The sequence below is a fragment of the Hippoglossus hippoglossus genome, chromosome 5, assembly GCF_009819705.1.
Source record: "Hippoglossus hippoglossus isolate fHipHip1 chromosome 5, fHipHip1.pri, whole genome shotgun sequence".
In the NCBI taxonomy this organism is placed as follows: domain Eukaryota; kingdom Metazoa; phylum Chordata; class Actinopteri; order Pleuronectiformes; family Pleuronectidae; genus Hippoglossus; species Hippoglossus hippoglossus.
Window position 1 is genome coordinate 23071357 of NC_047155.1, and position 24737 is coordinate 23096093.

At 41.5% G+C, this 24737-nt stretch overlaps 1 protein-coding gene across 2 annotated transcripts in view; it reads left to right on the top strand.

Annotated features, from left to right (window-relative positions):
* Positions 1 to 1793: 1793 nt before the first annotated feature.
* The window catches only part of LOC117761249 (nuclear receptor coactivator 3-like), a 32410-nt gene continuing 9466 nt past the window's right edge, over positions 1794 to 24737 (top strand). For both annotated transcript variants that reach the window (XM_034584954.1, XM_034584955.1), the window contains exons 1-9: positions 1794 to 1855; positions 18596 to 18663; positions 20718 to 20822; positions 21081 to 21241; positions 22389 to 22489; positions 22649 to 22823; positions 22951 to 23142; positions 23598 to 23684; positions 24587 to 24730. In XM_034584954.1, coding sequence (XP_034440845.1) covers positions 20731 to 20822; positions 21081 to 21241; positions 22389 to 22489; positions 22649 to 22823; positions 22951 to 23142; positions 23598 to 23684; positions 24587 to 24730 — 952 coding nt within the window. In that variant the 5' untranslated portion in view covers positions 1794 to 1855; positions 18596 to 18663; positions 20718 to 20730. The remainder of the gene's footprint in view (positions 1856 to 18595; positions 18664 to 20717; positions 20823 to 21080; positions 21242 to 22388; positions 22490 to 22648; positions 22824 to 22950; positions 23143 to 23597; positions 23685 to 24586; positions 24731 to 24737) is intronic.

Below are 24737 nucleotides of genomic sequence, written 5' to 3' on the forward strand. Positions count from 1 at the left end.
GTCTCACACTTACAGAGGGGGAGGTCAGTTTGCCGTGTTTTGTGGGGGAAGGGGCATAAACAGAGGGCCACTGGGCCCCTCTTTTGGGTCCCCACAGAATGCAGCTGGTGCTTTCTCACCAAGGCAGACATATACAAAAACACACAACAACAAAGCTGGTCAAGGCTTTTTACATTTATTGTATCATAAAAGGACTCAAGCATTCTCCAACATTAGCAAATAATCTGCATAAATGTTAATCCATTTGCAACCATAGATTGATTCAACATTGTAATAATTACATCAAATATTTATTAGCAATTATATAACACTCCAAGGAAACACCATGTCATCCCATGTTTGGGTAAATTTTGTAAATTGGTTGCATATTCAAAATGTTGCAAAAGTGGTAATGAACCTCACTGTCATACCAGCTCTATGTTTTACCTAAATAAACTAGCAGGATATTTCCGTTCTGCTTAAAAACAGTTTCATTCTCTCCATGTCAATATTGCAAAGGAAAAATATGATTAGGAACAGGAAAGAGCAAATAATGGTCTTATTACCTTGTATTTAACATTGCGTCTTTCCACTTCCTTCACCCCCACTATGCTGCCCTCCCTCCATCTTTGAACCTCACAGTAGTAAAAGTTCAGAACTAGTGTATCTGTGAGGTCACCATGGAGACACTTTCTTCCATCCTCTGTGGCTGCTCTGGCACCATAGTGGCTCCACGCTCACATAACCGACAGTGAACAGTGATTCCGTGAGGTAACACACTGTATATGTTGGCATGAAAGTAAATGCAGTGACTTTATAACTGGAATAATTTAAAATACTAAAAGGCCTTGTGTGATGCAATGGATAAATGTTCTGTTCACCAAAATAGAGTTCACAAAATCATATTAACTGGAGGAAGCCTGGGAAAAGAGAATTACACTCTTCATTGCCACAGATTATAGATGTGTTATAGTACAGTAAGAATATCTTTTTTGTTTCTTCTCTCCCTTTGGTATATGTAATATGGACAGAAGGTGTATGTTTGTAAATAGGGAGTATCTTGTAATTCCAAGAAGGGATGGGCAAAATGCATTGGCATGACACAGATATAAAAAATGTATGTACAACAGAATATTTGTCAGTTGCATTTATTCCAGCTTAGTCCAGGCCACACGATGGACGCATGTCAAACGTGATTACCTGGACATTTGAAATGTCCCACATAAAATCACTGGAAAAAAATATATAGCTTTTTACATCTTTGAACAAAATAGTTAGAATGTTGTCCCTAATCAAGCTTTGCAATTTAAAAAAATATTTTTTTTAAATAAATAAATATGTTTTATAATTAGAATGGACAATTACCATGTTTTCAGTGGTTTGTGATAAAACAATTGCATTCAAATATTAATGCTGAAGAACATCCTCATATGTAGGCAGTGGTTTTGACTTTGAATTATATAACTATAAAGTGAGAACACAGCGTTGCACTCATATCTCTGTGGTCATACTGAAGCACACCATAATGTGATTCACTATGGGTGTGATAAGTCATTTGCATAAAGCTGCTTTTCTGCCGGCCTATAAATAAATTTTTAAATCTCTCCTCTAATAATATCAGTGACTGCTGCTCATATCACCTATGGGTATTGGTGTACGTGTAGTTTATTTGCGGGACATCTCGCACGGTTTGATCCGGGCTTGCCAGGGGACACCAACTACATTACCCAGGAGCCCCCGCGGCTCTGCTACAAGCTGGCTCCCCCCGTTCTGGGAGTGTTTCCCATTTAAACAAACACCGTCCTGCCGAAGATGGCGGAGAGTTTGTAGAGGCGTTAAAAAGAAACTGCTGTGCTCTATGAAAGCGTCGACGCCGGTGAGTTTTGCCACTAACGCTTCACGATTCGGTTTCAACCAAGTTTCGAACTCTGGCGGTATTGTGTGTTTGACGGCGATAATTCGTCTCTGAGGCAGTTGGTGTCGCTCCGCTTCCGAGCAGCCTGTGGTTTTCTGAGCTACCGCGATACAACGAGCCACCTTACTACGGTGTGTTTGTCGGGGGAATGTTTGTTGTGATATTAACTACCTCCGAACCACCGTTACCACAAAGATCATCTCAAACTGTCCGTAATAACGAGCCCTTCTCGGTGGTTTCAGCGTGTGTTGGTGCGTCCATTATCCGCTAGCTCCAAAGTTTACGAGACACGGGCTGTGTGAGAGTCGCTGAGATGCAATAGTCTGCTATTACTGTTTATGACTGAACTGGTTTCAGTTTGAAACCCTCGGTGTTAACTTTTCAAGCACCACTTCTATATGTGTGTATTGGCCACAACACAGCTGAACATGTCCGTGAACTACAGGCGAAAGCAGACGGTCTGACCTGCTTCAGTTTCGGTCCAGCTGGAGCTGCAAGAGTCGGTCACAGCCACAGCTATTAACCCTGGTTACACCACAATACTGTAGCTATCACGTGTAGGCAAATCCAAATAAAAGGGCCACTGCTCATTTCTAATTCTCCACCATTTAAAGTAGTAGAAGGTAAACAAACGCTTTACAATGCACTTACATTGTGGAGTTTTCTTCTTACCTGTAATTTGACACTAAATGCACCAGCATGTGACAAACAGCGACAGCAAGTTGAGGTATGAGGGATTTGAAATGCGCATCTCACATCTTATTTTGTCTGTGGTGGGTAAATTTACGAGTTGCAGGTCATGATAATCCCTACTGTACATCACTGTCCCCATAACTGCTGACAATCAGACTCAGAGTCACGAGCTGCTCTGCAAAATCTACAGCATCTGTTATTTATTTGCATAGCTGAAGTGAGATTACGTATCCACGGCTGTAATGGTTGGTATAATGGCCCATCGCACTGTGATAAATGTGGGTTTTCACTGATGATAAATCATATTTAGAGGAGTGTGTATGAGTGTGTCAGACTGGCAGAGGGAGATGGATGTGTTCAAGGGCCAGTGAGGTTGAACCCTGGCAGGGTTCAGGTAGAGTCCAGGTTTGCTTTCTCTGTGCTCCACGAGGTGTACACTGAATCTGAGCGCTCAGATCTCTGGGTGGTAAAAGCACATTCTTGTTGAGTGTGCAGGCAGACAATGACAAAGTAAGTTAGTCATTCCACTGAAACGGTTGATGTCTAGGTGTGCTGTCACTCTCTTCGCCTGGGGCCATCCCTGCCAATACTTGCAGGCATTTACAGCCCAGTGCGTATTTCCATGCAAGAACCAGAAATCATTTTGGTATTTTTGTCTTATTGCTGCATGGTTGAGCTACCGTGAGCTGTCCTATAAGGACAAATACTCGTGCTTTTACACATGGCGCTCATTAAATGGGATGTCTCAATAATATGGACATTTAAATGGCATGTAGCTGGCAATTAACCAGTGAGAATGGCACTTCAACCATCAGATAAGCTGACTTGTCTTTATTTGGAGTCTGATGGAATGCCATTACTCAAGCCTACGTATTTGGTATTTTTGTAAGCGGCAGAATGACCACTGTGGGAACCTGTCCAATGAGCTGCTTCTGCTCATATTCTTGGCAAATGGAGCCCCCTGTCCCCCATTCTCTGTCCCTTTATCTACCACTTTCTTTCTCCCTCACACAGGGTGTCAGGCGGTGTTAACAATGAATCAATCTTCAGGGGGATTCTTTGACTGCAGATGGGGTGAAGAAGCATGGGACGCACGGCTTTCGCTCTTTGTCTGTCGGCCCCTGCGCTCTCAATAATTCATTAACTTATCACTTTTTCTCATGGGGCAGGGGGGAAAGTCTCTCAGTGGTTACATCAGATCACCTGATTGATAATCAAATGAGCGTAAACTTAGTGACATAGTTGACATAATATATGTTGAATATGTTAGCATCTTGTGAACGATGCAATCAAATGCAGAGATAATTTATGAGACGGTTACCAAACATACTTCGTACATTGATAATAAGTTAATTTATTCAAAAATCAAGATGTGCCTCTTGCCACTTTCGTGTGGCAGAGCCACTTTTGATAACTGTCTTCAGTCTTTGTCGAGCTGCATTTTTGAGTCACTGATGTCTGAATAGACAGCATTCTTTTAGAGTTTCGTCAGTCTGTGTGCAAGAGTGAGACTAAGCAACAGAGATAATAAGTTTAGTTTCAAGTAGCTGGCAATTAGTCAGATGGTATGTGTTTTGTTTCAGAGTAGTGGCTGTGTGGATGAGCAGTAGCTCTCAGAGGAACTCTTGATGACACATACAGTAGAGCTGAAAGGACGGGCAGATTGTTTTGCCTAATTGAAACATGACTTCTTAGTCTTAATACTTTTTTGTTAAGCAGCAGTGCTGCAGGCTTACTCAAGGATAACACCAGTTGTTGAATCTAACTAATGACTTACAACTTGTCATTCAGGGAAATTGCACATCATTAGATTTTAACTTCAAAGTTGTTTTTGTTCAACAGAGTTAATGTGCTTTCAGGTTGCAGGTCAGGTTAAAGTATTCATCAGTTTTACAAGATTCTCTGAAGCTTCACTCTGTGCAGACTTGACTCTGACTTGTCATTGGAGGCTGTTTTACAACCAGGTTTAAGAACACAAAAGGCTCCTTTGGTCGTCTCAAGCTGTGTAAAACATCCTGTTCACTCCACATCTCAAGGTCACCCATAGATAGACAGTGATCATCTGTGTGTGTGTGTGTTTTTTGTAAACACAGGTTAGTACTCAACAGGTAGTTTCTTGTGCCTATTTTTCCAGAGCTAAATTAGAAAACTTTGCTCAACAAGACAGCCGTCTTTCCACTGCTGAGATATTTACAGCTACTTCACCCAAAACAAGTCAGAGTGAGGGAATGAGACGAGAGCTGCTGATATCAGTTTTTTTATTCAGCCACAGCCAGTCTGCTGGCATCTCATTCATCCCCTCGGTCCCCTCTTCTTCAACTCTGCGGTAATACCCAAGTGTTAGGCTAGCTGAGCCATATGTGAGCCATGCACACTTCTAAAAGCCAAACGGGCAGCCTGAAGCAATCATTGCACCCAATTCTAGTTTATAACCAGCAAAGATTTGGAACAGTTCACTGTCTGTAGTCCTCGTTGATTGGACAGAGGCAAGGTTTTATTAGGGAAGGGGGTGCCAAGAGCTTTGTCCCCCCTCCCCCCTTGCCCTTCCTCTTTAACTTCAACTCCCCCTTTAACTTTCGCTCCCCCAGCTGAAGAATGCTTGTAAAACGGGTTCACCTGAACAAGCCAGTGGGAGGGTAGCTCCCTGGCCTAGTTTTGTTACCATTGTAAAATGTTAGCAAGACCTTGTTTGTGTTTTGTTTAGGGCCCCCTTTTATAAAAAAGTGCTTTGGAGGAGAGACAGCAAGGGTGAAAAAAAGTTTGGTTTGTGAGATAACTGCTACCAGATGCTCTCTCTGTCTGTTATTCAGCGTAAAGAGAAGCAGAAAGAGAGACTAAGTGGGGGAAAGAGAAGCAACACCGTCGTTTCTTTGTGAACTTCTCATCTGCTACATGGAAACTGCATCTTCCCCCTGCTTTCATTTGTCTTGTCCCCTCTATATTCTTCCTCTATCGAGTACACAAGAATCAAAAGAATTACTGTATGTCCGCCTAGTTCTCCACCCTCTGTAATTCAGCTGAGTCAAATGGTTGGTTGCCTTTATTTTCTTTGTTTACATTGTTTTCCTCTTTCCGTCTCTGCATCTCCAAGATGAAACTGTTTGATGTTGCACTCATGTGGCAGTAGGGTGTGGTTTCTGGGTCTCACTGGATTGAGGGGCCGCTGTGGCTGGCATGGCACTGCAGCAAATTGTAAGAGGATATGAGACCACGCAAACAGGGCACCCAGTGTCTCCTATATTACATTTCACTGCCAACTTAAAAGTTCCTTTCATTAAAGAAAATTAGAACAAGTTGAAGTGAGTATGTAGACATTTGCTTGCAGCACTGTGCAAGACCGAGTTTGGATTTTCCACAAGTGCAGCCTTGAGTTCAAAGAAAAGTCAAGTTGTGAATGACGAACGTCCACGCCATCATTAAAGGCCCCAGTCTTACTGCAGCGTGTCAACACAGGCAAAACATGTCAGATAATTTATTGTTATCCCTTTTTTTCTACTACACTTATTTCTTAATTGGCCTGATTTCCCCCCCCCCCCCCCCCTTTTTTTTTTTTTCTGGATGAAGTGGAAAATGTTCCTTTCACCATAACTGCTCTTCACTCTGCCTGGTGATGTCAACCCTGTTTATGTGGCTCTGTCGTTAAGGAAACACTTCAATCTAAAGGTTGCTGCTCTGGAGCTTACCGTTGTCCCCAGAATAGCCGAGCTAACACTTGCCTCCTGACATCGCCACATCACATCAAGCTTTGCACCAATGTCGGAGTTCATATACCAAATGACACTCAACAAAAGTTTGCCATAAGTCAGATCCAGTATTTCCTACTAACCTTTGGCAATTGATCACCATTTTTCCTTTTGGCTGTTTTTTTCCTGGTGTGCATACGTATATGCTCATTTAATTGCTTTTGCCATACTGGAACAAGTGATTCTATATGACCGCAGTATGACTAAAATCGGTGAAGTAAAGGTCTAGGTATAAACAGCACTACAGTGACAATCTATATTCCCAGAGTATCTGATGAAATTGTATGACAGCTGAATATTATTTGAAAGTTTTGACAGTTGTTGGAGTCAGACCAGAATTGTTATAGTTGTAAGATTTAAAAACGTTTCTTGGACACACTGACAAGGGTGTTAATCACAACTAATATAACAAAACATGATAATAAGTTAACAGTTCAACACTCACTATGACTGAACAGTGCTGGTTTATTGTTCCTTAGACATGGCTTGTGCAAAGAGAGGTCTTTAAGTTTAGCCTAGTTTCTTCAGTTAAAAAAAATAGAACAAAAATTAAAGGGAATGCATTTTCACTGGCAAGTTGGTGCTTGCCAATCGACTGAGACCTAGACCTAGACCTGGGGCTTTTCTCCAAGTACTGTCAGAAAGTGGAAAATCACAGCTAAAATCATGTAGTGTAAAGTTTTAAGTAATTTACAGTCAAATGATTCTTAACGTTAATAATTAACTAAGCTGTAAGTTGTGCAACAGTTGTGATCAAGATTCTGGCCTCCACTAATATATTTCACTAGGTTCATTGGTGAAAAAGTCACATGCTTTGTGTTTAGTTCATGTTCAAGTTCAATTAAACACATTTTTACCAATCAGTGTTTTTACCAATGAAGCTGATCAATATTATTCATTACTGATCACAATTAATGCTCCATAACCATTTAGGTAAAAGAAGTAGCAGACTGTTTTCTACTTGTGGCTGAAACAGTAAATACATGTCTACAAGTTTCCTTGATGCCTCACATGCTGCAGCCCCAGGCTGGAGGCATTTAGATTTATTTTGCAGCTTTGCGGGGGTCTCAACACCAGTTTGGCAAAACTCAACACTGAAAAATGTTTGACATGTGAACTTATGCAGGAGAAAATTTGATTTGAACAAAGTTGAGTCCAGTCCAGGGCACCTTACAGGCTCTTGCATGACGGCATCACCAAATGAACAGGCTGCAGTGAATTTTCTTTTCGTTGCACTTTTGGTTTGACGCCTTGAAAGTCTTTCTGAACACATAAAATTTGATTTCACGTGGAGCAGTCTGCAGGAACATCAACCCTGAGTGTTTTTGATAAAACAAAACAATGAAGAAAGTCGTATATATAGTCTGACGTGTGTCAGCTCGATCGGTGTGTGTTGTCCTTCCTCCACTCCCTTACAGTGTGAGGGCTATGATTAGCAGTGCAGACTTAATCACTCAGCAGATGGGAACAGAGTGCAGTGTCACCAAGACAAAAACAAACCGTGCGTGTGCGCGCGTCGGACCGAGCAACTCTGATTTGACTCATAAACAGATTCTCGGGAACAAGCATAGCAGAGCTCCTCTTTTCTTTTTGCCCCATTTGCTTTCTCCGTCTGTCTTTCAACACTTGGTCCTCGTGACCCCTGTATCCAGCCTGTCCTCATAAGTCATTTAAACACACTTTTAATAGTGTTAACCAAGAACTGAGCAGTATGTGGTGGGCTGAATGGGAGAGCCTCTGTAACGCACTGTCAATTAAGAAACATAAAGAAGTATAGGTGAAGAGTACAGTAGTAGACTTTTACAAATGCACAAAAATTAGGTTTATGTTATATATTTTTAAAATCCATTAAACTGTGTGTGGTTTTTATTTATGATGGAATTGAAATAAAGCAAACTAAAATAGCCTCTATTAGACTGATTCTCAGATTTTTTATAAATTGTGTTATTTATTTCATTTTATAATTATTTTCTATTGTTTATGTTTGAAAGCTCCTCACACTGAAAAGATAGCAGCTATTGATAGTTTTCTAAAATGTGTATGGTAGCATTAAAAGCCCCCAGTTGTGCTCCTGTTCTCAGTTACTCCTCTCACCTCATCTCTGGAATCTTTTTTTTTTAACCTACAGGCTCTGTCAACACATGAAACTGGCCAGTTGAAAGAAAGGAAAAGGAGTAGTAAGGGAAAAACGGGAGAAGGGAGGCGGCGCAGTTGTGAAACTGGCGTCAGACCATCTTTTGAGTGGAATTCTTTGCGGGGGTCAGAGTTCAGGCGCTGCAGTGTGGCGCTGTGATTGGCTGAGGAAAGGTGAAATGAAAACCACAGTAAACTTTTGACCCCGGCGCAGGAGCTCTGCAGGAACGCCCAGCCCCAGCTCTGGTGTGGTGGAACAGAGCCCGCTCTCTTCCTGTGTTTACTCCGCCAATCCAACAGGGACGGCGGGAGAGAAGGAGGAGGAGGGGGAACGAGCACAGAGAGGGAGGAGAGAAAGAAACAAGAGCGAGCAGGAGGGAGGGAGGGAGGAAGGGATGAGAAGAGCGAAAATCGTCATAGCTGCTCTGCGGTCTGAAAATGAATATCTGCCTTTGCACAGTTGAAACGTGTACACAAACACTGTGGATTTGCTTCTAAACAACACACTTGAAACCAAACACCGGCTTTGCATCAGCATGAGGTCATTTCAAAATATTGGAAATAATGGTTGACATATCTTCACACTCAATTATCTGTGGCTTCATGAGATTTGTGTTCCCGCTGCATCTGTATCAGTTGCTGGTGAAGATGTGTGTGTTATCAGACGGGGCAGCATGGAGGCTGATCAGGCCCCCGAGCCCTGGCTCCCCAGATAAAAGGCTGTTAGGCAATTGATTGATTAACTCATTTCCATAATATTAGTGATCACAACCGCTCACATTTTATTTTACCACAGTGGTCTCCTCTGGACGATGCTGTGTCCTCACTCATTACCTCTCCGTATACACACACAACATGTCTAGTTTATCAAAACAGAAGGGATTGGTACAGATGCAGCATTCGAGCGGTGCTGCAGTGAGTTAGCATGTTTAATCTGTGACCGCGTGGTTGTTTCCAATTCCTTTCTGTTCTTTTGTCCCTATTGATGATGGATAGTAGGTGATGCACGTGTGACACACACACACATTGGAATCTGCTATTTCTTTGTTTCCACCTTCATTTATTTTCCCTGGTTTGTCTACACGTTGCATTTTGTGTGAGGAAAAATGGGAAGATGCACACACACTCGGTCTAAGCTGTGTGTGTGTTGTGCGCATTGGGTGAGGGTGGGGGTGTTTTTTTCTTAAGGTAGAGAAGGAGCAATCCTATGAAGGCAGTTTTCCTTCTGCTTTGAACTACCCTCTCTCCCTCCCCACATTCATCTATAGATATTGTGCACACTGCAATCATGAGGAAAAACCTACTTGAACAAGTAGCTGTTGTGTGTTTTTGACACACTGCCTGTTTTTATGTGCCCTTGTGAATTTCGTGAGGAAATTTCAAATATAATTTATGTCAACAGTATGTTTTGCAGTCCCTGGAAATGAGGTGCAGATGGGTTAAGCAGTGTATAATTTATTGATAATTCTCTCCACATTTTTTAGATCTGAAGTGTCTGTCTTCGATTATCATATTTGGAAACTACTTATATATATGCTGGCCTTTTTTAGTGTTTGTTTGTGTGTGCTACACTAGGGTTTAAAAGGTGAGATAAAGGTAACATGTGTGTTTTTCTATCCGAAGGAAACGGAGAAGGAGCCTAGAGAGAGCAATACAAGTAATGTGCCAAAGAGAGTTTACGAGTTACGTACAGAAACAGTCAATGCAGGATATGAAATTGTTCCGAAAAGAAACAAAATTAGTCTGGCAGAGGGTTGTGTATCGCAAGGAAGGTGTTTGAACACGCAACATTCATCTGCAAAGTATCCAGCAAAACCATCACCACAAAAGGTAGCAGTACCAAAAGCTAGGTTGATCATTTGAAATACGACCCACTATAAAACGAAGAATGCTTGAAACTAGGGATGTCCACCATCTCCACACACACTCACCAAATAAAACAAATCAAATCAACCAGTCCAGAAACAAATCACTCTGGCTTCATCGCTTTCCAAATCGGTCACTTTTTATTGCTTTGAGCTCTGTTTTTGTTACTTGTCTTTGTTGAGGTTGAACTCTAAAGAACCAGGCTACAGTATGAAGCCCTACATCAGGCTATTATTTAGAGACCTAATGGCATCGGAATCCCTCTGGTAATGCCGAAAATGCTCAGTTGGGCATCTGTGAATACAAAAATCTATGTACAGATCCAATACCACATCCTTAAAAAACTTTCATTCAGATAAAACGGCACACCGCTCCAAACAGCAGTTGTGCTGTACTGCCACAACTGTTACCACAGTAATTAAGCAATATTTCACGCTGGAAAGTCCCACAAGTAAAACAGTGGTGTAAATCTAGATACATTTTGTTGTGTTGTTTTTCAGGTTTAAATGTCATCTAGATAATGAAAGACATTTAATGACATTCATTATCTGTATGTATTTGTTTTTCAAAGGGTTTAACCTGAGCCAGCCTACACAACAATGATAGCAATCGTCACTCCCATACAGGGTTAGTAGCGTGCAGCTGTTAAAACATGTTATATAAGTTATTTTTAAATGCACTGGTCTCCGATGGATACTCCGTATTGTCCGTTTACCAAATGCCAGGTATCACAATTGGTACTGGAAAAAGAAAATGGTATCGGAACATCTCTACCATTGTTACAGTTTCCTTTTTTTTTTGAATAAATACTGTTTGGTTAAAATTACCTTGTTTGGGATTTTCTACTTTTTTGGATGCAGATTTTAAAAAGACAATGGATACCACTAATGAATATGAAAAAGTATGTTTTAATGCAAACATGTAATGCAGGCATGCCTATTCAAATTCAAAGCATTGAGATATATATTGTGTATCACAAAACAGCCCAAAATATGTATAATATATATATAGGTCACATCCCACCCCAGCCCTACCTTAAGGGTCCATTATTTCTTTAAGACTGAGGCTTCATCTTCTTACTGATTCTTTTCTATAGTACTTCAATAAGCCACTGTGAGGGTGTGTTTCTGTCTGAAAATGCCATCTCCTGCCCTCTTCTCTCACATTTGCGTCACCACCTTGGTTTTGAAAGGTGTTTTGTTATTCCTCTGTGAACTGCTCCTTGTGCAACTTTAATATCAACCCTAATTCACTCACTCTCATTTGAAAGACTTGATGTCGTAAAACAGGTATGAAGCACATTGGGCTTTGTATTTGTAAACTTTTTTGTCAATTCACAACTCAGACATGGTTTAAATTGACCTTTACATTGAAAGTAATTGGAGAAATAAAGTGACAAACATTTTGCTTTCCACGCGACTCATGACAGACAAATGAAGGGATGTGTGTTTTCAGTCTGGTTTTTAAGCTTTGCTGGAATTTCACAGCTGCATCCGCACCTAAATGGAGACTTTTCTTTGAACAATTTACTGCTCCACTTTTAAAAAAAATCCACACTTAAACACACATGCTTGACATATGTCCTCCTCATTCCCATCCCTGAATGTCATTGTGTGGTGGAGCTCTCCATCTTGACATCCAACCCTCAGGCTCCAGTTTTGTTCCAATAGTTTCATTAAAATCATGTGCAAAATTGGCAAGAATTACAGCTAATAAGCAGTAGTCACCAATAAGAGGGGCGTGTTCCACTCCGTGAAAAATGTTTCTGGAAGTCATCTACTATCAAAATTAATGGGGAACCCCCAAAATATTATGGAGATAGATGGTTGGTAAACAAAGTGAAATTTGGTTCTAAATCATATGAAGCAAGAGCAGAAATGTCATCCATGGCTCCCTCGGTTTTCCTGATGACTAGCACGGGTAACAATAATCGTTTCTACCACAGACTTCTCTGTAATGAAAGCACCCATCTGTTAGACACTGTGGGAATTTTATGTCAAAGATCTTTTCCTCAGTTATCTTTTGAGTCTTAGTCTGTTCCATAACAATGCAGAACTAATTAAGCAGCTCTATCAACTTGGAGCAGATTGGCGGAAAAAATGGTTCAATGTCTCCAATGTCTGTTCTTTCAAATTTACTGAAAGTACTGACAATCAGTTGTTATGCTGTGGTCACACCAAACTTGTTGTGTTGCGTTACATGTGCAAGTTTGGTTTCGAGGACCATTAGTGAGTAATCCGAGTTACTGATGACCTGCTAGCTCAGGTCGGTGCCAGGATCTGGCTCCGGTGAGTTTCATTCTCAGTGCTGATTGGCTTTTGCGGCATTGTGTCATGCACATAATTTGCTCTAAATCAAATATTTCAACTAAAGTCAATGATGCAAATTTTGTTTCAATTGCGTTGCATCTGAGCTTACAGCTCGTCGAAGCATTTGTGTTGACCTTCATTTACTCAAACTCTCAAGGCTTTCTTATGACTGCACGTCTTTATCATTGTGTTTAAGTGAATTCCTTGTCCTTTCTTCCTTGCTGTTGCTCGTAAGGAAGCAGTATTCTTTTATATGGATGTGCATACCTCTCGGTCATCCCTCTTTATCCTATTTTTTAGTATGACTAGTGTTTTTCCTCTTCTATGTCACGACCTTCGAAGTGACCATTTACTAACCTACTGTATTAATTTACATCCAAGACCATACAGTTGCCAAACATTACAGTGGTTCTCTCACACTAATTGAGTGCAGCAGTGAAAGATTCAAATCCTTGTGAAGATCTTTATTTAGATTCATTTATTTGCACCAAATTGCGCATTTAATAGCTTGTGTCTTTTTACAAGCTCAACAAGATGCTCTTCATTGACTATTATTGTTTTACAGTATGTTATTCAGTGCAACACATAAACAAGTGGGATGTAATAGACAACACATGTCTGTTATATGTCAAACCAGTTATTAAAGCTGCCCCAACTGTAGCTCACAGAGTCGAGCTTTCCAAAAGTCAGCTTGACCAAAAATCTTTTAGATTAAATTACAACCAATCTAGGAACAGGAATTAATAAATACTGAAAGTCTGGTTTATAACTCAAAGTGTGTCTTACATGTTATCCAAATATACTGTATGCATATTCACAAATATATATTTTTAAATTTCTGTGTCATACCAATGCATTTGACCCATCAATATTTGGTAAACAACATATACCTTATTTACAAACACATACAGTACATCTTCCTGTATTACATGTACAAAACATGAGAAGAAAAGAAAGTAAGCAAACCACTAACAAGTAATGTATTTAAAATATTATTTACAATTGATAATTACTTATTTTTATGGCTGAACTCCTAGAGTGCCCTTTTGCAAGTGTGAAGGATCCATTTTTAGGTTAGGCAAAACATTGCATCTAAATTACCCAGGATAAGTTGTTAAGTGAAGAGACTGGTTGTGTTCAGTGTGAGTTTGAATTGCACCCAGTGCATAGCTGGTTGTATGTTCAGCAGGAGGTAGAGAGGTTCTTTGAAGACAAACAGGAAGTCATTCTGTCCTTTTTGTTTCCTTTTTGCACTTGATGCCTCAAACTCTAGTGGTCACCTTTTGTGTGACTTTATTACCTTTTTCTGTGCGAGTGCATGTGAATGCTGTGTGTGTGTGTGTGCGCGTGTGAAGTGACTTAATAAATGAATGCTTTCATTAGCTTGTGTCTGCATGATTTAGAAAAGAAAACGCATTGTATTTCTAAGTATTTTAGTATTTGAAAGTGTTTGTTGATGTTGTTTTGGGGGATCTGTAATTGTGTGTGGACCCAGTTTGTCTGTTCTTTGTTTTGGGTGGGTCTGTGTTTATTGACTGCCACTCATTGTCTCAGGGAGCTCAGATTGCAGGCTTTATTTCAGGCAGAGCAGGAATGTCCTCCTCACTATTCTGGTACTGACTGACAGACTGACGGAGACTACATCCATACGACTGCGTAAAAAACAGCGTTCTCAAACGAAAAATATCTCTATCCACACAGCGTTTTTGACTCTGTATCAGTTTTAATCCTCGTCCAAACTAACATGCCTGCAAATGCATATGACATTACCACCCACATACACTGGGCATGTGCGTGCCGGCGTAAACAGGAAGGCATGCGCATCCTGCTCTAGTCCTGCTGGACACAGGAAGTGGCGTAGATTGCTCGAACAATATCTCATCTCCTACGCATGTAAACAGTTGTATTATAGTAAAATATCGAATTTAATTGCTCAACAGCTGTTAACAAAGACAACAGGGTCAGCAACACTTGAAATGTATTATCCATGTTGCCTTCTACACTGGTAGCCGAGGCTTATCCCGGTTTTCTTCTGTAAGGGGGTCATGTGATAAGAGCCTGATGAATCAGCAAACGTTACATCATGACCGAAAACAGCCAATCAGCAAGTGTCATTTTCAAACGTCTGTTTCTGCCTGTGTATACACTGCCCAAAGTGGTGCATTTCTAAAACACAAACTAAAATATTTGATCGTTCAAATGTCAGAAATTGTAGTTTTGTCACCAATCTTACTTAGTTTTCTGATCAACCTCCCATCTGTAAGAGAGAACACATATTTTAGAGATGCACAAAGGTGATTGGCTCTTTAGTTTATACCTGTGAGGCATTCAGGAAAAACAACTCAATTCAATGAAGAATATATCGAGCTGTCTCTCATTGGTTATAAACTGTCATGGGTCACTCTCTGAGAGAAAACAAAAATCAGGGGAAAGAAAGCCTATATCACTGACTTTGCCACCTTTATTTACTTTATGAGTGAAGTAATAGGTTATTTAGTGTGTGTGTGTGTGTATGTATGTATGTATGTATGTATGTATGTGTATATATATATATATATATATATTCTTGTAAATAATGCTACCACTGATGTTTTGTAGCACATGGTTGATATGGGTGTGGCAGCGGCTGCAATGTAGGTCTCTAATTTAGAAGATATGAGGAAGTAAACCCTCATACTGAAAGGTTTAACACTGCCTTAGCTGCCTTGTGATTTGATTTAAAGTCTAAAGTTGCTGTTGTTTATAATATTCTGAAAATATGTAAACATGTTAATATGTTGAATTTGGCGACCTATTCAGGGTTGTTGACTTGACACAGAGCGTACTGTCATGTGCAAAAAACTAATGTTGGCCATCAAAAAAGTACATAAATGTAACTGTGTTGGTTTCAGTTTGGTTGGTATCAACATTTAAGGGTTTATTTTAGAAAGTTCAGGGCCCACTGCACCAGCGTAAGGTCTGACAATCATCCAGGTACCTAACAGCAGGGCTCTGGCAGTGCTCCTCCTCACAAAGGAGCATATACTGGTCCTGCTGGGTTGCTGCCCTTCTACGGCCCTGTCCAGCTCTCCTCGTGTAATGGCCGGTCTCCTGGTATCTCCTCCATGCTCTTGAGACTGTGCTGGGAGAAAAAGCAAACCTTCTTGCGGCCGCACGTATGGATGTGTCATCCTGGAGGAGCTGGACTACCTGTGCAACCTGATTGGGCTGCGGGTACCGCCTCATGCTACCAGTAGTGACAAGGACACCAGCAGAACACAAAACCAGAGGAGACATTTCTTTGAGCAGTGTATATTACTAGTAAAATACTGCAAGGACCCTGCTTACTCTGGGTGCTATCCCTAACCCTGAGCAGAAACGTATTGTTTTATACATTTTTAGTTTAACTTTAATATCTTGATTTGTTTTTGTAATCCAGTGTTTTCTTATTGGCAATCCACTGAAACATGGAACTGTATTTTTTTCCGGTCCAAATATATAATTTAAAGTAATAACATGGTCTAAATTGTCAAAAACATAGCACACCAGTATCTGTTTTTCCTGAATGATCCCCAGGACTGTTTAGCTCAGTGGACTGTCGCCCGCCTCTCTCTTCCCCTCCCCCTCACTTGTTCCCCTTCCTCCTCCTCGTCCTCTTTATTCGGCTCAATCTGTCTTGACTCCTCCTCCACCTCCTGTGGTCTGTATTCATACAAGTCACGCTTACATCTCTCGGCCTGAATTACATTTCTCTCCCAGAAGTTACCCGTGCATGTTTGCACTGGTCCGTGTCAGTAAACGAGGACATAAATGACTGGAATGAACAGGAATCTTCGCAATTGAGCCTTCTTAAAAATAATTCAAACCTGAGGGAAAATATTGCTCCAAAAATATTCACATGTTGCTTTTTCCACTCTGGTTTCTATGAATTCTTGATAGGTTGTTTTGGTGGGAAAAGTCGACTTCAGATTATCAAACTGCATTGGGTCAGTTGCAGTTCTCTTTCTCTGTGTTAAATTATTCAGCTGCAGCATTAGCTCAGTAGCAGCCTGTGTTAAGGACTGATGTGATCAGTGGTCTGTGTTGGAGGATCTCTCCCTCCCTCCCTCCCTCTCTTCCTCTCTCTCACACAGACACACACACTGTTGGCAGAGTAGTAGCGGGCTTGTAGCTGCTGTCGACATGAGGCTGTGATTATTATATCTAGGCATATCGAGGCTAACCCGAATGTAGGCATTATGATTTATTATTATTTTCTCTACAGGAATTGAAACATTTTTTTAAAAACCCAATTTAGTTTTAGTTTTTTATGAAATCTGTAATTGTTTTATTGGCGTGTCCATAGAGAACAGCAGCATTAGTTGACATAAAATGAGGAATTGTATTTGGAGCTGTGTGATTATTATTATTAGATTTGATGTGGGGAAGAACATCTGGTGTGAAAGGTCACTGGTTTTGGAGCAGTTTGTACCTGAACACTGAAGGTCATCACAGTATGAGGGTAATGACAGGTCCCTTAATATCAAAATGAGGCGTGGAAAATCCTGCGGAGATTCCCTGTTTTTGTTTACGGCACTTTGACACCGGCCGCGGCTCTTATCACCACAAACTCTCTTGACATCTTTGGTGACAGAATTTATTTTTTTCACTTTTACGTCTCTCTCTGGACTTTCTGCGGACTCAATACTAGGGGCCAGACGGAGAAAGTCTGCAGAAACACAGGAGGCTCTCTCTTGGACATTTGCATTCATTCACCTCCTCTGGAGAAACTGTGGAGGATCTCTGGACTTCAGTGCATTTCTGAAACCAGATTTAGAGACAGAGCAACAAACAAAGCACTTCTTAGTTCAGGGTTCCAGTGATTTGACCAGTCAGATGTGATCCATTTTTCCAGGTATTTTCTGACCTCTTTGACAGTATTGTAGCTCCATATCAGAAATCTTCTCCATGCTCACTCCTGAAAAAGCTTATCACATGTCTATTCACATACACTGGTGTGTAAACATGAAGCAAACTTTCTACTCTGCAGTTAGTTGCATGGACTCCATTCAGACCTGGTATTAACATCTGTCCTGAGTGATCTGATCACAAGTGGAAAGCGCGAATACGTGTGTGAACACACACAAATCTGTCTTCAAAGAGATACGTGCACATATGTGGTGGTCTTGTTTGCATGAGGCCACATCCTTTTCGTTGCATGAATGTAAATATGTCCTGTGCCACGTATGAAGGACCGCCACTCCCCTGACGTCTTCTCACCCGCTACAGTTTTCTAATGAACCAAAAGTATTTTTACACTTCTCATAGTTTCCTACACACAAAATTATTTGTAGTGATCGTCACAACCTTTACACTGACCGCCACCAGTTGATTTTCAATTTATTTTCAAAGGGTTAAAACTGTATTCCATAGTAGTGCAGAGTGTAGGCGATGGATTTTGCTCACTGCCTCTTCTCGTACCCATCTATATGAGCTCAATAATTGTGAAGCAAAAGTGGTGCATTTTAATTATAATATGTATTATTGGAGATGTAGCCTACACTTTGGAAGTCCTGAGTTGTTTAACATTAGAAACAAGAACTCTTTAAATAAAATGGTCAAAACCTGCAGCCTCAAACGTGTGTGATGATTGACAACTTTAACTTACTTTGTTGAGGAGCAGCAGCAGCAGCCCCCCTGTCCCCTTAATATTGTCACCCAGCTGGACATATAATATGTAAATGGGTTGGATGAGTAGCCACATTTCCAGGAAAGGGAAGTGGTGACGCAGTGGAACGGGCTGAGGGGAGACGCAAACAGGATGCTATGTGCTTCCTGTGCAATTTTAGAAATTATTTTTCCCATGAATTTCTGTGAAAGCCAAACATGAATACTTCCTGATGAGAAAAGTACTTTTAATAGTGTCAGTATCAAGTCATGTTGAGACATTCCGAGAGTTCAACAGTTCATGAACCTTTTTTTTACCTTTCTGTTTTCAGGAGATGTTAAGACATTGAAGAGACACTAGACCCTGAATGGAGCTTGACTGGGGCTTGTTCTGGCCGAGGTGAGCATGTGGTGCAAGTAGCAACACACACAAACACACACTATAGGCCAACAATGCATATAGACCAACTAACCAGATATTTTTAGGTGTGAGATTTGAAATTTCGCACATTGGCAGCTGCTGTTTGTGAGCCTGATGGTTTGTGAACCTCATTTGGTCTCTCAGCAAGTTTCATTTTTTCAGATGAAGCTGATTCAGTTTGGTGGCATACTGCCAGGCCTGTTGAGACTCATCTGTGGTTTTTGTTAGGCTGCTGCTCGAGAGGTGTTGTCTCCTCGGATTGGCAGGTCTCAGATCCCCTTCACGTCAAACTTTGATTACGTGCAGATCACAATAACTGAACTACTAAAGCTATTAAGACCATAAAACACAGCAAATTGTGCCTTGAGATCATACAGTTGTTGTTTTGTTACAATGGTTTGTAATGATGAGGCTTTTTATGTTACAGTGCTGAAACCTGTTTACATCTACTCTAGTTTTTAGCATTACCTCTCCATACCTAGAGTAGAAAGCGTACTACTCTGCTGTGCATTCCCTGCTCTCTGGAAGACTCCCCACAGCCCCCAGTTCTGCTGTTTGTCCTTTTCAGGATGTGAAGCTGACTGAGGGCTGATGTCATCTTTCTCCACTGCTGTAGAGGTGAGCCTTAGGACAGAAACCAGGAAGGAAGGAAGAAAGAACGAGAGACGGGGGTGGGGGCACTGGCCAGAGGAGTCACAGCCAGAGTGGGACAGGTAGATTTAGAGAGGGGTACTGAAAGGTAGACAGACATGAAGCATGCAAAGCAGATTTATGGCACAGAGTGAGTGTCTGGGACTTGGTGCTCTTCTAGTAGTAGTGATGATGGTGAGCGACTGGACTGCATGTCCTAGCCTGCTGTTGTGGAGCAGGAGTTGCATAATGGTTCTCATCCGTTCTACTGTTTTCCACTCTGGAATGAGCTCATTCACTTTGTGTTTAACTGCGCTCGCATGTGCACACACAAAGTCCAGGACAGACTTGTAGTAGAACAGTTGAACAACCGCACACAACAGCTTTGTGTGTGTTTCTGGGTGGGAATAGGAAAGAGCTTTGACCTTAGAGGCTTGGCTGCAGAGGTTTCCTCTATCGTGAACTTTGCGGGGGTCAGACACAGGGCAATGCCAGAGCAAGAAAACAAGGGCAGGGTCCCCAGCCCAGTACTGCTACACCCAGCGAGCGAGGGAGGGAGAGGAGGGAGGGGTTGTCTGAGGATGATATTGGGGGGGAACGGCAGTTAAAACCTTTTGGAAGAAAGACCAGATGTAGGCTTGTAGAGAGAATGCAGAAGAGGGATAATTCTTACTAGTTCCTGGACTATGTTGTGCAGCCTCACCTGGATTGTTTCTAGGCTACACAAGCCTGAGCAGTGTGTTTTGCACATGCAGTCCCAGGCACATAGACAAAGAGGCGGGCTGGTGAATATGTGCCTTCCTGAGACAGTAGCAACTCGCACTGATCTCTCTTACAGGCTGTGCTGCGGCATGTCTGAGCATGTAAGTGTTCAGGATAAGTGTTTGTATATGCAGTGTGTGTGTGTGTAGTGGCTGCTGGCAGAGTGGTATCATTCTAGCGGGCAGGCTGGCTGAACGCAGGATGACCCATTTCCCCTGAGGTTCCAAATCACTGCATCATCATCAGTCGCTCCTCACAGTCGAACAGATGAGATTTCACTTCCATCAAGCACCAAGAAGGAACCAAGGCTGCTTTACTTACAGGACAGTCTGCACTCATAAATCTGTAGGAATCGTCAATCTCCTCTCTCACTTCATTTATAACCTTAATAACTCTGAGATTTAGTTTTTTCCCCATAACTTGACTTTAAGCTTTCAATGCCTGTCTGTATTTTGAGTCATTTCAGAGGGAACATATCCAAAACTAACAGCTAAGTGCACTTAACAATCCACACTTAGCCTTTCATTAGATTGTACCACACTTGTAAAAGTGCACAAACATGTAAACACACTCTCGGTTCATTTCCTCTTATCATATTGCTCTGCCTACATGTGTATATGTATCTGTGTGTGTGCTTTCAGGTGCTGATATGTGATGAAGATGAGTGGCGTTGGAGACAACTCGTTGGAGCCGCTGTGCTCCGACCGCAAACGTAAACTGTCCACATGTGACACACCAGGTTTAGGGTAAGTGCCGAACATTCTGTCACGCATTGTACATTTCTCATTTCCACTGCGGCTCCTCCTGCTTATCGTGTGAATGTCAGCGAAAGCATCGGGTCACTTCCTTCCTCCTGGCCTCATGTCCTGGTTCAAACGTGTGTCTGCTGCTGGTAAACTAACTGAAGCATCAGAGACCCGGACTGTATAGCCTTGCATACGGCCGGGGCATAGAGAGGTGAGGTTGCCATGGCAACATGTCTAATCCCCTTGCTGCCCCGGCAGGTGTGACAAGCGTCGGAGGGAACAGGAGAGCAAGTACATCGAGGAGCTGGCTGAGCTCATCTCTGCCAACCTCTCCAACATCGACAGCTTCAACGTCAAGCCTGACAAATGTGCCATCCTCAAGGAGACCGTGAGGCAGATCAGACAAATCAAAGAGCAAGGTACCACCACCGTAAAAATCACACACACTCCTGGTCATGAGCAAAGCATCATATGAAAAGTCAGAATTTGCCCATGATTTGACTTTATTTTAACTACCAAAATAGGTTTTCCTTTTTTGTGTTTGTGGAGTTAACAGTGAGTAAAGTCCGGTTGAAACGAGTCAGGGACCCTGCTGCAGGACAGATGATGCCACTGAAGTGGTCTGTCTGGTTCATTGCCAGGCTTCTTCAGACCAACAGCCTGTTCGGCTTTTTGTGTCACTGGGGGTAAACGAACACCAGTAATTGAGACCAATCTTTGGTGGTCATGGCTCAAGGCTGTCAGTTACAGTGTTTATCTGTTGTAGGCAAATCCTGCATCTCTTTGGGAGACTAAGGACACTCGTGACTCAGAAATCAGACCTTGGCGGTTTTATAATTATTTTGCAGATTTGAGCTGATTATATGAGTAAAGGAGGATATTTCTTGCTGTTCGGTTTAGATTAAATCTGTGAGGTTAAGTGGCTAAGGAAGAGCGAGAGAGCAATCATACTGGAATCTACCCAGAGGGTCACAGCTGGCTACTGCTGGCCCCAGCGTTCTGCAGCCAGGTTGCCATAGTTACAGGATAGGAATTATGGAGGGCCTCTTTTTTCTTCCCTTTTATGTCATCCATATTGTCCATTTAACACACCTTTTCCTGCCCCCTGTTTAATCATCTTTGCTTTTGCATCAGTTTAATCTGTCTGTCTTCAATGTCAGTCATTTCTTTCCCCCCTCTGTCCAACTAGTTCAGTTTGATATGGAATGAAATCCATTTAATGACATATTATTTGTCGTCTTGCTTCGTGCCTTGTGCCACAGATGGCCCTGCTATAGAGTGAGTGGTATCTAACTAAGCATCAAACACATGCTGATTTAAAAATAGAAAGGCATGCTAACCATGCATCCATGACCCGGGCTGCCACCTGGTGGCCAGAAGAAATACTGTATTACACTGTATAAAGGAAGCAACTATAAATCTGAGATTTGTTGCCTTGAAAAATAGAAAAGAAATGAAATCTATTAAATTGTGGCGGGAAAAACACAAGTCGTCTGCACTTTTCAAAATTCTGGTTCGTAAGTGTTTTGAGAGTTGTGTGGTGCAATGTGCTTTATCTGTCCTTAGGAAAAAGTTCTTGCAGTGATGACGATGTCCAGAAGGCGGATGTGTCCTCCACTGGTCAAGGGGTCATTGACAAGGACCATCTGGGGCCGCTACTCCTACAGGTCAGTTTCGGGACAATCCTTGTGGGGCAAGAGACCATTGACAATTAATATGCTGAATCAGTGCTGCGGTGTGATATGCATATAATATGTTTGTGTAAATTATATGTTTATGACTCCCTCCGTTCAACTCTCCCACTTCTGTTGTCCCGCTGTCTTTAGGCCTTGGATGGCTTTCTGTTTGTGGTGAACCGAGAGGGCAACATAATATTTGTGTCAGACAATGTGACCCAGTACCTGCAGTACAAGCAGGAAGAGCTGATCAATACCAGTGTGTACACCATCATCCACGATGAGGACCGGGAGGAGTTTCACAAGAATCTGCCCAAGTCCAACGGTGAGACATGGGTTAATACATGTGCTGGTGCAAACACAAACAAGACCATTCATACCTAAGTGTACAAATACAGGCACCTATTCACAAGCACGTCTCATCTTTTTATCAACATCCTTTTTTGTCATAGCACCAAATGGGGCATCATGGGGTGGAGAGGTGCCCCGGCAGAAGAGTCACACCTTCAACTGTCGTATGCTAGTGAACTTTGTTCATGGTCAGAGTCATGGGTTGTCAGATGAGAGACCTGGAGGCCAACGCTATGAGACCATGCAGTGTTTTGCCCTCACGCAGCCCCGGGCTATGATGGAGGAGGGAGAAGGTAAAAGTCATTATTAACTACTTTGAATGTTTTTATTTGTTTTTTCAGTTTAATAGAAATTAAATGGTAAATACAACAGTTAATTACATGACAACAGTCATTTAAAATGACTGATGAAGAGGATATCGTTATCCAGCATTTATACTCCGTGCCACAGAAAATGTAAACAACGTTGCGTGCATCTAAGTGGCATCTTTGTCAGGTCCTTTCACAAAAGGGCCATTCTGTGTCACGGAGCGGCGATTTTCTTTCTTCTCTTAACCAGCATTTATGCCCCAAAGGATTTGTTTACATGACCAGGTGTCTTACTGGGGTGACACATAATGTGTAGTTGTATCTTCTATTATTCACTGATCACTTTGTGTTTAAATGTTTCATACATTATTCCCACAAGCACGATGCTGAATGTCCAATTTCTGCTCCAGTGTGGTTAAATGTGTTGTCTCTTTCCTCAGATTTGCAGTCTTGTATGATTTGTGTTGCGCGACGCATCACAGCAGTAGAGAGAACAGAGAGGTTTAGTACTCGCCATGAACTGTCTGGTAAGTTTTCACTATGCTACAATTAATAAATCCAATCCAAGTACTTGCCTGAAGTGTGTTCATTTTGAAAACATGATATGACCTTAGTAAAATAGTTAGCCAGAGGCAGCAGCCCATAAATGGGCCTTAAGTCAGATCTTTGTCTATTTTAAATAGGCATTAGAATTCAAATGTTCAACTTAGACTATCTTTACTTGTCCTGATATGAGAGTATGATCTTCAAACTACATTATTGTAGCAACCTTATTTGCTCAAATCAAAACCAGTGGTACATTAAAAACTAGGTCTCCAATATTAGCTGGGGCTGTGTTGTGCATAAATACCACTTTATTTTATAAATTACACAAAATGTTACTTTTAGCTCTTTATTGGGATTACTATCTAAGTATTATAGTCCTATTTCAGTCTCTATGGATGGTTGTTTATTCAATGTGGTTCGTCTTCCTTTAATTCCGTCCAGCTTTTATCGCATGTGGTAAACTTGCAAATGTTTCACAATAAAAGCCCTGGTAAGAAATGATTGTTTACCGTCAAATGAAACAGGAAAGGGCTTGAAATTTGAGACTACTGCAAGAAAGGTTGAGTTTGTATTAACATTGTAATACAGTAACTTGAACAGGGCAAATGGGAACTAGATTAAAATGAACCTTCCTACTAGGATATAATATATTATACTTAGCTAACAGCTAAAAATAAAGTCAACAAAGGCCTGCTTCTAATAAACCCTGTTAGTTTCTTTAGTTGAGGTAAATAAAGAACTTTGATGTTACACCATGTACACAGTAGATTCTTAATACACTGATTTAGGAAAAAAACATTGCATCTAAAGTTATTGCTTATTTCCTTTGCCATGACCAGCCATTAGTATTTTTCTAATACAAGTTGAAAATCTTCTATTGCAGGTAAACTGATTGAAATCGAACACCAGAGCTCTCTTCACACCACTATGCGCCCAGGCTGGGAGGACCTGGTGAGGCGTTGCATGCAGATGTTCCTCCAACACAGCGAAGGCCAACCGTGGTCCTACAAACGTCACTATCAAGAGGGTATGTA